General features: G+C 30.9%; 2 protein-coding genes across 2 annotated transcripts; one reads left to right on the top strand and one right to left on the bottom strand.

Annotated features, from left to right (window-relative positions):
- Positions 1-6,115: 6,115 nt before the first annotated feature.
- Positions 6,116-6,742, top strand: LOC114182977 (auxin-induced protein 6B). Its single transcript, XM_028069787.1, has one exon. It carries the CDS (start codon positions 6,189-6,191, stop codon positions 6,582-6,584), a length of 396 nt encoding a protein of 131 aa, XP_027925588.1. The 5' UTR covers positions 6,116-6,188; the 3' UTR covers positions 6,585-6,742.
- Positions 6,743-9,882: 3,140 nt separating this feature from the next.
- On the bottom strand, positions 9,883-14,036 carry LOC114185331 (ABC transporter F family member 1-like). Its single transcript, XM_028072997.1, has 6 exons — positions 13,800-14,036; positions 13,479-13,697; positions 12,349-12,422; positions 12,040-12,250; positions 11,716-11,950; positions 9,883-11,092 (listed from the first exon to the last, which is right to left on the bottom strand). The coding sequence occupies exons 2-6, from the start codon at positions 13,686-13,688 to the stop codon at positions 10,035-10,037; spliced, it is 1,788 nt and encodes a 595-aa protein (XP_027928798.1). The 5' UTR covers positions 13,689-13,697; positions 13,800-14,036; the 3' UTR covers positions 9,883-10,034.
- Positions 14,037-14,369: the final 333 nt, after the last annotated feature.

The raw sequence follows: 14,369 nt of genomic DNA, 5'->3' as shown, positions 1-14,369 counted from the left end.
TCTGAAAATATAACCTTGGCCAAAACGTTGCAACTGAACATTGTCACTGATGTTACCTTCAACATTTGAAGATAATATCCCTATTTGAGCATAAAACCTTACCTCTAAGTAGGTGACTAACATGTCTTGGACTATTTGAGCGTAATAATCTGGTCACACGGAAGAAATTCGTTGGTGTAAGGATATATGATTGTGATGTTGAAGTAAAAAACAAATGTAATTATTGCAAAATTGTAAAATTCATGTGACATTATTTTATATTACATCTATCATAGAAATATACTACACAATCATTTAAGCGTAAATATTAATTTTCTTTTCTACATTATAAACATTATTAGCAATAAACCATACAAAAGTAACAAACTAAGATCATTTTTAAAACCAGGTTAATAAATTATAATTAAATTTAAAATCAGGGATTTTTCTTATCAATTGTAATTAATGTATATACATATTATTAAGATTTTGTTTTCCTTACCAAGTTTTATATGTATCATGTAATTTGTTCTTTTCCACCAAAGTGTGATCACTCGATATTTCCATTTACTATTAATTCTGGGTGAAGAATGAATAAGAAGAATGTGGTTGTTACATCGCATGCATGGTGGTGGCAGTACCAATTCATAATTTCTGACATTGTTTGGTTACTTCTCTTGTTCGTTATTGGGTAGTTTTCATGTGCAGGGCTTATTTTCGATGTGTTTCTACTTGCTGCAGATTATATATGTGTACGAAGCCAATGTCTTTTTCTTCTTTAATTGTCTTTTCCTCCCACTTCATGTCTTCATCACCTTTCCTATAATTTACTTCACTCCTCACTTCTACTTTATACACACAAAATAACATAAATATTTTGTCATTTCCATGTTAAATAAAAGATGATATAAATATTTTTCAAGCAAAGAAGATAATTGGGAATATTAATCTGTGAACATAGATGAGAGTAGTACAGGTATTAAATCTTTCTATTGCACTTTTTCCATTGGCATTTTAAATGTTTTCAATATTTAAATTGGTACAGTAGTGAGTCGCTTTCTCGTAATAAATTTGAAATATGGAAAATAGCTTTGAAAGTGACACGACTTCCACCATAGAAACTATTGTCGAAAAGGCTTATATCATCTAATTTTAAGATAAGCGATGTCGAAAATCTGAATATAGCTATGATGGCTTTTCATAATGTTTAAAAGAGAAAAATGATTTTATTAATATTTGATCGAAAAAGAGTTGGTGATAAAATATTTTGAGTCCAGATAAAGTTTACGAGGGAAAGAAGATGATAAAGCCAGCTAAATGCATCGAGAGTCACAGGGTGTAGCAATGGAAAATATCTGTCACAGCTATATATAGTTATGTTAATCCAATCCTAGTTAATGGTTGTTTGAGGAGATAGATTAATTATTGCATCATGAATGAGAAAAAAAGAAAATAATAATAGTAGGGTAGAGAAGTACGTGAACGTATTAAACAAACCAAAATATATCAATGTCTGTGTCTGGGGCATGTCCACGCCATATCATGCATGCATCACAATCTCTTTATAATTATTCTCATTTTCATAATTTAACTTTTAAACACTAATTAATTAACTCATCATATCTAACAAGGACACAAACAAAACAAGTATAACACATTTTAGTTCTTTATTTAGTTCTTTATTGAACTTTGGTATGAACACTTATTGTTCAAAAAATTACTTTTGACACCTCACATATTCACAGCCTTTTTATTATATAGTTAACAATTTTAGAGTAAAAAATAGTTTATTAAAATTATATTTCATTTAAAATTTATACTCTTTAACTAATTCTATAGCCCATGGCCGAGCATTCATAATTAACTAACATTTTATTTGTTTTGTTAGAACCATAAAAGCAAAGGATGAAATGTACAAACATCTATATATTGATACACGAGAAATTCAAATAAAAGGGTAAAAGTATCACTCTTTCAAAACATGCTTAATTATGTAGTTTAATTTAATTGTCTTTTAATCTTAAGTTTTTTATTTTTCTCTTATTTCTCTAAATTTTAAAAATATCATATTTTATTTGTATTTAATTTTTATCTCTTCTTATGATATATCATGTTGTTTTTACTACTATAAATTCTTAACATAAATAAGCCTGTCATCATAACATATACTTCAAACGAACTGTTTTTATATACACTTTCACAAACATAATATAGAATTAGTTTTTCCATAAACTAAAATTGGTTTAAACATAAATCACTTTAAAAAAAAATTATATATATATATTTTAAATTATATAATTTCATTTTAATATAAAAAATATTTATGTAGGTTTTCGGACAAAATATTTCAAATACATATTATAATTTGGTAAATTTAAAATGAGAATATTGTAGGTGTTTTATGAAGGAGTAAATGGTCCTAGCATTAATATTTGTTGGTAATATGTTCTCACAGAATCTAAGCATAAGATGCAGAAGTAGTTACAGTCACAAGATTTCAAACTGTACCCATTCAACTTCTTCATTTTGGGTCCACTTTCATCTGGAGAAAAACTTTACCCTGCGTGTACCTTCAATAAGAGAGATCATACATCGACAAAGTTTTTTTTTTACAAAAAACTTTCTGACAAATAACTATTTTTGGTAAAAAAACCCTAAAATTTTATTATTTTATTATCTTAACTTCCATTAAAAAATAAAAAAGTTACTTTATTTGGTAAGTTTGTCAACTTTGTCAATCAAATCTTTGTAAAAAAATTATTTTCCCTTCAATATAGACTGAAATTAGAATCTAATTTAATATTACTAGCGTAACGAAAGCGTATATGTTTTTTAAATATGCGTGATATTATATTAGTAAGTGATAATATTATAATGTTATTAAATTAATATATATTAAAATTATATTTATTAAAAATAAAGTGAAATATATCAAAAAGATAAAAGAATAATCATTGATAAATAAAGAAGAAGAGAAGAATCAAATATATCTGATTTTATAAAATGTTTGTAAAAATAACGGTTAATTTTTAAAAATTTAATAAATTATTATATTTAAAGGGTAAAATCGATATTTTGAAAAGTGGACACAAAAAGGGGAATCTCCTTTATATATTGTTATAGATAAAATTAATTTATAAAATAAAATTTACATTAATTTATATACTATAATAATTTGATCGTTGATATAAACTCTCTAATTCAATTTTATAAAATTAATTTGTAAATAAAAAGTTATATCAATATATATATATATATATATATATATATATATATATATATATATATATATATATATATATAATTTGTATCTTTAATCGGTATATACTTCAATTAACAGTTTATTCAAAACAATTATATATCTTCCTTAAAAAAATGTGACTAGTTTTTTCAAATGCTACACTTAAATCATCAAACATTCAAGATATACTAGAAGGGGAAGCTTTTATTAAATATATCACTAATATATTTCCTTAATTTTAATATTTTAATTTTTCATCATGAATTAATTAAATAGTACTCTTAAGTATATTTTTTTATCATTAATTAACATGACATATATAACTGGCTAGATCTAAAATTATATGCCACATAAAAGAATCTTTATGAAACAGTATAATAAGTCATGTTTCTTCACCATTTCTTTTATCAACAAAAATAAATATATTAAATATAGATAAAGGGTTGTTCATCCTCATACAAGAAAATAATAATAATAAAAATGAGAAGATTATAACACATTCACTTATTTTGCTATATACGGCATAGACAATTGGTATTTACTCACTCAAACAAAGACATTCTCAATTAGAAAACACATTAAACAGTCTACAGACTAATTTATTTTCCCAAATTTCTTCTTCAAAACTCCCTTTACTTGTTCTGTTGGTATAATTAGAGTTCTTACTCAAGATACTATGCCCTCTTAATTATTTATGAAAAAAATTAATTTTGTTATTTAGTTAAATTATATTTACAGCTAAAAACTTTGTAGCCATAAGATTTAAAATTGTACCTACAGTATCAGACTTTTAAATATGTACCACGTGCAATTCTTTATCGCAGTACCAAAATTTTGCCCCTCCTTCTGCATTTTAGTGTACCAACCAGACAAATAAGTAATAATATTCATAAAATTTTATTTATTATAGATTGTTATAACTTTGAGATATAGAATTACCAATAAATAAATACATATTATTTTAATCGTGTTTTGTTTTATTTTCCATCACTTGAATTGTATATATTCTTATTTTTTATATTACTTATAGAAGTGAAAATGAATTTAAATATTATTCTAATTTTGATAACGAAGATATGATAAGTTAACAAACACTCATATTTTGGATTATTATAATAATACCTTAAACCTAATTATTTTTTAAGGGTTAAATATGTTTTTGTCCCTTAAGTTTCAGTCAAATTTGTAATTAAATACTCTTTGAAACTCTAGAGCAATTTAGTCATTCATCTTAAAAATATGTGAATTTAGTCTTTTTAACCAAATTTTGTAATGTTAAGTTTATGTAAGGTGTAAATATTTAAAATACTAACATGAAATGCGCTTTAAACGTCAGATCATCTTAACAAAATTTGGTTAAAAAGACTAAATTCACGTATTTTTAAAGACAAAAGACTAAATTGGTTTTAAAGTTTTGAAGAAGGACTAATTCTAAATTTCACTTAAACTTGAGGGATTAAAAACATATTTAACCCTATTTTTTATGAAATAAATTTGAAATGTAGAATATAAATTTGTCATATCTCCTGTCAAACCCATCTGATAAACCAAAATGAAAGTTTTAGAAATTCCACATTGTGACAAACTAGGTTTGGAGTTAGGTCGATGAGTCATGTATGACAGCTGGATGCTGTTCTTGTGATTTGGCAAAAGAATTCCTTGAGAATGAATATGGATGAATGGTTTGTGTCATTTCTCTGGAAGCTTCCTAGTTATTGCTTCACACATTCCATGCACATTTGCCCTATACGATTACAAAATCTGATTTATGGATCAAAGGTAAAACTCCCAGTACAAAAACAGAACTATGTAACATGAGCACATGGAATTCGTACGTTAATCTGTCATACCTATGAACACAACCATCTCAGGAAGAAGAAGCTCAGTCAAAATTGGCCAGATGAAGAGAATCAATTGTACTCACCTCAATAACATTAACAGATAGATACACATCAGCCTTATTAAAGACAAATATTTAAGAACTACAATGATATCTTGACTATTAAATTTTGACAACTTTCTTTTACAACATGATATGTTATTTTTTAAGTGATTTTAGAATATTGAGAATAAGAAAATGGAGAACCATTTAAAAAATGTCACCTTAAATTTGTGAGAGAAAATTGTCAAAATTTAGTAATAAAAAATCATTTTTCATTTAAGAATCGTCATTTAGACAATTTCCAAAGTAATAAAATGTTAAGAATCCGTCAAAGTCTCCTATTAAACTAAAGATTGTTCCTCGTAACAGTTAAATGTTCCATGATTTTTTTTTCTTCAAAAGAGTCTCCTAAAGATAACTGAAGGGTTTGAATAATATTTATATAAATTAATTAGTTTGACTTAAGTTGAACTTTTATATATGTATTAGATCATTCACTCTAATTGCAGTGTTGTCTATTTTCTTATCCAATTATACGTAGTGGAAGGTTTTTGCATTTTAAAGATAACGATGATGATGATAACTGATAAGGAATTGTCATGGAACAAGGTCGGGTAAACATCGTCGTCGTTGCTAAAAGAAATAATTGACATTATTTTCGCCATTTCTGAAACAAATGTTAAAAATAGAAAGATATTTTATAACCGTTAAGAAAAGAAGCAGAAAATAGAAAGTGTTACCATGATGATGGTAATAGAATTATGGAGAGAAGATGGTAATAATTACGCAGTTGGAATCCGACACGACCAGCGAAAAGGGACGTTGCATGGTATGAAAAGTCATGTAACACTGCACTCACATGCGCTGTCTCCTCTTCACCAATCTAACACTCTTCACGTTTTCTCAATCTTCATCTTCTGCTACCGTCCAAAAGAAAAAACCTTATCTACAGTTTCACAACACCTATATATAACACACATGCTTCAAACACTCCAACAACCTCAAACAACCGAACCATCACCAACGCACCACCACACTTTATTTCAAGTTATTACACTGTCAACAACCAACAAACACTTGTCAACCATGGCCAAGCTCAGCGTAAGAACCAGCAAGAGAAGTGTGAGTGACATTGTGAAGTTCAAATTCGTGGAGAAGCTTCAGAAGAGACTCTTACCTGGGAGAAGCAAAGAAGGGTCTGTGTCAAACTCAACGTATGTTCCAGAGGACGTGAAGGAAGGACACTTCGCTGTGATTGCTGAGGGTGGAGAAGAACAGAAGAGGTTCGTGCTGCCACTCAGTTGTTTATCCAACCCTAAGTTCTTGAAGCTGTTGGAGCAAGCAGAAGAAGAGTATGGGTTTGATCATGAAGGTGCTGTCACCATTCCTTGCAGGCCCAGTGAGCTTCAGAGGATACTGTCTCACCAATGGCATCAACAAGGAACTCAAACTTCTGCTCCAAGAAAAACTTACACAAAATAATCCATGGAGTTTTAACACAATTTTATTATTCAAAAATGAAGCTGGAATCTTTGCTTGACCTTCTTTCCTGCACCTCTGGTCAAATTCATTTGACTGTCTAATTAATTCTTCCACCAAGGACTAATAAAATGTTCCGGCTCCAATGATACTTTGTTCATCTTCACACTATAATAAGAATATATATTCCACAATACTAATATCATTCAGTTTATCTTCATTGATCCTATGTTTATGAACAGTACACTAATTAGTGTATCGTGTGGTAATATTAATTTGTTGAGTAACTTTAAACTAAGCATAAACTCTGTTTGTAAAACGTACGAGTCCTTCAAACATGAATGGACATTGGTACAAAACGATAAGTGTGTATTTGTTTCTCCGTTGTTGTACAAACGTGACCAAGTCAAATTCTTAAAGGGTTTTGAAAAGTAAAAGAAAAACACACTTGTCCTTCAAAGGGGTGAAGTTCCAACCAAGAGTTGGGTGTGTTCATTACTTTGTTCACGGCCAAATAAACACACCATGATTGGAACAATAGTAATAATATGATGACTAGAATCTAAAAACAAGATATGACGTGAGAAAGTTGTAAATTATGAACAAAACATGTTATGATAATCTGAAACTGCTGGGTTTTTTGAGGAAATATCTTGAACGTGTCTGTGCTCCAACCAGCTAAGATGCACTTTCTGAGGAGTGTATTCCAACCAAGTTAGAAGGTGTTATTATAATTAGGGACATCCTTTCCTATAATGAAATTATGGCTGCGACCAATGATTCTGTTGCTTGTCGAATGACTTTAATGCTATGCAATGAAATTATTTTGGCATTTATATTCATGTATAAAGTTTGAATTTGGGTGGTACCAGCTGTTAATGTACTATGAATAATGTAAAATGCTCAAATTAGTACTCTGCTTTGTGCATCATAATTACACACACTCAGACTAGTACTCAACTTCGGACAGGGCATCAAAAATAATTATCATGAATCAAGACACCATGCCTATTTCGTCCCTTCTACATACCTAAGACAGATACTTTGTATTTACAAAATTTAGTTGTATCTATAAATTACTTTACAATTTTTTTCTAAATCCTTTTTCTATTTACTATTCACTCTTGAATGCAAGAATAATATACAATAGTCTCTACCGTCCAAATAGGGTCTTCAAACTTTGATGAAAAATTAAAATTTATTATTCTTCCAAATTTTCTTACAATTTGGTCTTTAAACTTTGATTATAAATATACTATTTTTAACCTAATTGTATTAAATTTTTTTAATGTATCAAACAACATTTTAAATTGTTGTTTGAGTTATTTATATCGTTTAATACATTTCAACTCAAATATTATTTCAAAATAACGTTTAATATGTAAGAAAAGATTATATTACTAGATTAAGAGAACTATAATCATTCACTTTTAAAACTGAGATAAAAATATATTAATGAACGAATTTTAATTTTGTTTTTATATTTAGAGTCTAAAAGTATATTTAAATCTTAAAAAACTATATAAAAAAATAAAATTAATTTTTTCAAAACAGTTAAAATTGAGGTATTTGTAATATATATATATATATATATATATATAAATTTTTAAAGTTAATATTTTTAACTTATAGATAAATTAGTATTTTAAGTTTAATTTATGACAAACTCATTTAACCTTTCTTTTCTTAATTTTCTAAATCTTTATAAAAATATTCATCGAAAACATATAATAATTATTGTTTTGCTTAAATAACATGAAGTACAAAAATCCTCGTATTTATTTAATATTTTATATTTAATATGATAAAAAAAATTCATTTATATGATTAAAGCATAACTCTATTATAAATATGTTTTGTGAAGTTATCTAAGTCCGTGTTTGTTTCTGACAATTTTTTGTGCATACAAACGAAAGAGTGAATAACGTGAGTTTGTTTAAGATGATTTGAACAGAATTGTGAGTATGGGTTTATAATATGCAACAAAGGAGTGTTCTTCATTATTGTCATGAAAAGAGAGGTAAAAGACGTGTCAGGCATATGAAGTTACACATTGTCCTTCTATGAAAGTTATTAACATGGAAGAGAACGAGAAAAACGATTTTGCAATGATAAGAATTGATTCTCCTCTTCTTATATTTTAAAGAGAATCGATTTTCATTTTCCTCATATAAAACAAGGATCAATTCTTCTCTCATATCTCACCCAGAATCAATTCTTATCCTTGTTTTTACATCCATACAATAAATGTTGATGAGATTGAAATAAAATGCATGGGAGAAAAAATAATAATAATAATAATAATAATAATAAATTTTAAACATTTTGTCAATTAATTTTTTTTAATTTATCAAAAAAAATCACATCACTCATTAACTCTTATAAATTTTTCTTTTAATTTTTCATCTGTCTACATATTTTTCTTCATACAAAAAAATTCTATTTTCATTCCTCTTTATCCTTAAATCCACATAAATTTCCTCTCCAAATTCAACAAACACAGACTAAGTTAAAAATGTGTTTTGGGTGAAGCTGATGAGTCAGATTATGCTAAGTCATATCATAAATTTATGAACTCTTTTAGGACTTGTCATCATCAGCATGGGTATACAATAGTGTGGGGGATGTTTGTAAACTTGTGTATGGGACGTTTAGTCTAATCAGAAAAGCTTCAGTATTTTGAGTACATCTTGTACTCAAATATAATATTATTTTTCTTATAAACAAAAATGTAGGTCATAATAACTTTATAGTATACGTTTGATCTGTTGACGTGTTTCATAAAACGTGTTACATGTTTAACTTTGATGCAGCGGTTGGCAAGTGGCACAGATCTATAACTCGCACTTTATTAGGTTGGTTAAAATCTATCATAGGTTATAAAATTGGAAGAGAGAACTATAAAAAAAGGTAATTTTTTAGGAAAAGGAATGAGGGCTCTGCTTTTCTTTTTTTCCGAACCATAATTTTATAATTCAATATGAGAAACCAAATACGAGGGCTTAGGTATTGTTGAATATTCTGTGAATCAAATTTACAGAGGGGGAAGTAAAAATAAATAAATTAGTCAGACATAATATAAACTTGGGAGGGAGACTTACAAACTCTCTATATACATACGAAGGACATCTCTAGTTGGAGAATTTGTACAATGCGCATGGCCCAATTTAAGTAATGGATTTATTGGATATTTTCAATAAATTTGTAATTATGTTTGTAAAACCTTGATTTGATAAATTTTAAAACAAGGCTTATAGATATATAGTTTTATGTAATAATTTGTTATTAAATAAACAATCAGTTTATCCAAACGTATGAAGTTAGTGGCATAAATGATGAATAACATACCGTGATATGTATGATGGTGGACAGCAAGCATGATTTGTGAACCATAAACTATCTCAAACCTCAGGTTGTATAATATAAACACGTAATTAGACAAATTTGTTGAGTTCAGTCAGATAAACCAGCCTTTGATCTTAAATGCTCCTTAAAATCCATGATGTCACCTTCCCATCTGGTCACAGCTTGATCAGCGCAAACCCATATCTCGTGGGCCACTTGATTTATGAGCCTAAAATCATGACTAACAAGCACCATGCCACCGTCCCATTCATTGAGTGCCTCAGCCAAGGAGTCAATTGTTTCAATATCTAAATGGTTAGTTGGCTCATCCAGAAGGAGCAAGTGAGGCTGTCTATAAGCTAACCATGCGAATATCACGCGGCTCCTCTGCCCGTCAGATAAATTCTTCATCGGCATCACCTGCGCTTTACCCGACAGTCCAAATTTACCAATTGCTGCTCTCATCCTCTCCTCCTCATTTCCGGGGTATTCTTTTATCATAAACTGTAGAGCAGACAATTCCATGTCTAGCTTTTCAGCCAAGTGCTGGTGAAATTGTGCAATTCGAAGGTGATTGTGGCGTCGAACCATGCCATCCACAGGTACCAGATCGCCAGTCATTAGTTTCAGTAACGTACTCTTCCCAGCACCATTGGGTCCAACCAGAGCAATCCTAGAGTCTAAATCAACCCCAAAGTCAAGGTTTTTGTAGATCAGATTATCAGGAGTGTAACCAAATGTCACCTCCACGAATTGGAGGACAGGGGGTGGAAGTTTTCCCACGTCAACAAACCGGAATACCAGAATTTTGTCTCTTACCACCTTCTCTGTCAGTCCACCTCGCTCCATTTTTGCTAGAGTTTTCTCTTTACTCTGGGCTTGGCGTGCCAGTTTGGCTGATCCATGACCAAATCGAGCTATATATTCCTTCATGGAGGAAATCTGCTCCTGCTCCCATTTGTACTGCTTCATCTGGTTCTCTTCAAGCTCAGCACGTGTCTGAACATATTGATCATAATTCCCAGTATAGAGCTTCAGCTTCTTGTTTTGCATGTGGATGATATTTGTGCAGACACCGTTAAGGAAATCCTGGGAGTGTGAAACCACAACCAGAATGCGGTCAAACCTTTTCAAATTCTCTTCTAGCCACACACAAGCCTCCAAATCTGCAAATGTATTTTTGAAAACCTATGAATCACCAATTATTCCAGGACCAAAGATGAAACATACTGACAGATGTAACTAAAAAACAAGAGCAAGAACATTTCACTGAGACCAATACAGTGAAAACAAATAAATTTAATTTAATTTGGAAATGTAACAAATAACATTAATGATGGACGTAGTTAAGATTGTATTATATCATTTGCATTAGTAGAATTACAACCACCATAATAAAATGTTAATGGAAAGCATAGGGTCGACAATTTTTCAAGTAAAATATATTACGAATTTTAAGATCAATGAAATTTGATTGACATTTAAGAGTGAAAACAAATGGATCTGGCATTCACAAAATCAACCATGTTGATATAAAGCATCTAGTGATCTATTAGCCTACCCTGAAGCAATCATGCTACGGCAATCCTTTTTCTATACACTAAAGCTGGCACAAAAGAAAATTGCTCTAAACACTACTCAGAAGCCTACCCCGGTAAACCGGCAGGATTCAACAAATTCAGGGCTACTATTTGATAGACATAATTTATAAAATAGAGAAAGAATCTGCAGGGTCTTCCACTTAAAATCACAAAAAAATAAAACCATTTTTTCTAAGAAGAAGGGATACCGAGGTGATTGGTTGGTTCATCAAGTAAAAGAATGGTCGGGTTCATAAATAGAGCACGAGCTAAAGCTATCCTCATTCTCCAGCCACCAGAAAAATCACGGGTCTTCTTTGCCTGCATCTGCTTGTTGAAACCAAGACCAAATAAAATTTCGGCAGCACGCTTTTCTGCAGTTGATGCATCTAAGGCTTCCAATCGTTCATAAACACGTTCAAGTGTTTCACCACCCCCATCATCCTGGACCCAAGACCACCAACAATTAAGTGAGCCAGAGATCCAAAAACACAAAATGTGGAGCAAAACAGATTCGATACTACTAAACATACCTGAGCTGCCAAAGCTTCAGCTTCTTTCTCCAATTTCAACCTTTCCTCATCACAGCTTATGACAGCCTCCAATGCAGACATATCAGAGGCTTCGATTTCTCTGGTAAGGTGATAAATATCCATGTGATCTGGAATAGGTAGCTCTCGACAACCTATTGCCGTAAGAAGGGTAGATTTTCCACAACCATTTAATCCGAGCAAGCCATAACGTCTGAAAGGAATATATGGTAAGCACAAACACTGAAAAATATTAGTTATGAATTACAGCATCCTAACAAAAAGCAGAAAAAAGTTATAAGGATGACAAACCTTCCATAATTTAGCTCTAATTCAGAATCAACTATCAAATCATGCCCATGGAAAGTAACTGAGAGAGATTCTATCTGTAATTACAGTATAAATGTCAATAATGATCATTGTAAAGGTGTAAGCAAATACCTAAACTTAAGACACAAATATTTTTAGCGCATAAACTTACAGTGTTAACCTTCCTATAAAAAATCGTTATTGGAGAGTGTTTTCTTACATGAATGAGAACGACCAAGGCATATGGTAGTATGCCAATGCTACCAACTCAGTTGTAAGGCTAGGCACTCGTGCAAGAAAAAATAAGCCAAAAGACCCACTAAGCTGGGAATGTCTACGACATTTTAGAACTAAAATATTGCAGGTATAGAAAACATGTATTAATAATTAAAGTTTTGCATTGACTATTCTCCTACCGCTGTTCTATTTCTAGGGAGGAATGAAGTATACGCATACAAAAAAGTAAGGCAGATATTTTTGTATGAGATGGTGAATATTTTTTTATGAGATTGTACATCACCAACAGATATGACCAAATTACAGTATATAAGCAGGTCAAACTCATCTTAGACCATTTTCTATGATGTTATCAAAGTTTATCACAAGGAGATTAGTGTTAGGGTTAATTTAGGCCAAAACCCGCTTTCTAAGAACTTTCAATTAAAAATATTAAGGCATTTTTTCTTGCGAAGTAAACTTGGCATCCATGACAGCATAACTCAAGACAAATATCATCAATATATTACATGGAGCGAAATGCGTGGGCACCATAGTATTTAGGTAACTGAGGGCATCAAAGTAACTACGCACGAACTTTAGGTGCAAGGAAATGTATTTGAATCCTCTAATAAGAAAACAGGAAATAAATCATTCAATTATTTAGAAACCAGATTCTTGGTTCCAGACAAAACCTCTGCAAAATTTTACGGTTTAAACCGAGGGTTACATTAACTAAATCAACGCCTTTCCTCAACAGTCAAAAGAAGGACGTCACAAATCATTCTAAACTCAGCCTCAATCAACAGAACCGAAACATCAAATGCACAAACACAAACTCCACATTATAATAGTAATCAACAAAGTTAACAACAAAACAGAGTATCCAACCGGTGGATGTGTAACACTGTACTCACCCTAATATCCCTAGAAAGAGGATGAGAGCAGAGGACGCCGGTGCAGGTTCGATCGGAAATATAAATCTCCCCAATTCCGTCGGCGAGCTTGTCGGCTGGCTTCTCGGAGGTCGACGTTTTGGAAGAAGCAGCTACCGCTTTGCCACCTCTCTTGGCCGCCGCCGCCGCCTTCTTCTGTGCAGCTTTCTTCTTGCTTGCGTCGGACACCATCTTCAATATCTAATCTCCGAATAGCAACAATCAACTATGAACTTCGAAACAGAAAAAGAAAACATGCATTGATGAATATGAAGGCGAAAATCAGAGGAAGGAAATGCAAACCCTTTGATGAAAGAGCGAAAAGACGACAGATTAAAAGCCCTCCGTTGGATTGATGGTACCGTGAAAGTGTAAAATTCTGATGAAGTAAAGGCTTAGGGTTCAAAGCTTCGGTTGCAGAGGAAGAAGTAGGAGTAAGAGGTGAGGTTTGGTACATATAGAACTGTGCGCTTCCACGTGTCCCCTCCGGAAGGACTTGCCTTAACCTTTTGCTTCCAAATAATATATATACTCGTATAAATCGAATAGAATGTTGTAGAAAAATGCTACACCACCATTGATATTTTCTGAGTCCTGAATTTTTGACTTGCGAACACTTTTTTCATTGCATTATTATATCATTAACTAATTATATTCAACTCTTTCTGAATTTCAACCATCCAACCAATATCATTTTCCTACCATTTCACGTTGCGTCGACAAAATAATTTTTGAGTGGAACACAAATTATAAAGTCACATTCCACATCACAATAATTTGAATATGTCTTTGGTTTCCCAAATTTGGGATAGTTTAATTTTGGTATAAATACATTTGGTACCCAAACTTTTTCGAAAAGTTCAATGTGGTACC

The sequence above is a fragment of the Vigna unguiculata genome, chromosome 5 (genome assembly GCF_004118075.2).
Source record: "Vigna unguiculata cultivar IT97K-499-35 chromosome 5, ASM411807v1, whole genome shotgun sequence".
In the NCBI taxonomy this organism is placed as follows: Eukaryota; Viridiplantae; Streptophyta; class Magnoliopsida; order Fabales; family Fabaceae; genus Vigna; species Vigna unguiculata.
This window is presented reverse-complemented; position numbering and strand designations above follow the sequence as displayed.

Bases quoted from the DNA above. Each gene is read 5' to 3' on its own strand.
- LOC114185331 (XM_028072997.1), bottom strand. From the start codon at position 13,688: ATGGTGTCCGACGCAAGCAAGAAGAAAGCTGCACAGAAGAAGGCGGCG. The intron at 12,423-13,478 runs GTGAGTACAGTG...CTGTAATTACAG, and splicing joins CTCTTTCTAGGGATATTAGG to ATAGAATCTCTCTCAGTTAC. The intron at 11,951-12,039 runs GTATGTTTAGTA...TCTTGGGTCCAG, and splicing joins CTGAAGCTTTGGCAGCTCAG to GATGATGGGGGTGGTGAAAC.
- LOC114182977 (XM_028069787.1), top strand. From the start codon at position 6,189: ATGGCCAAGCTCAGCGTAAGAACCAGCAAGAGAAGTGTGAGTGACATT.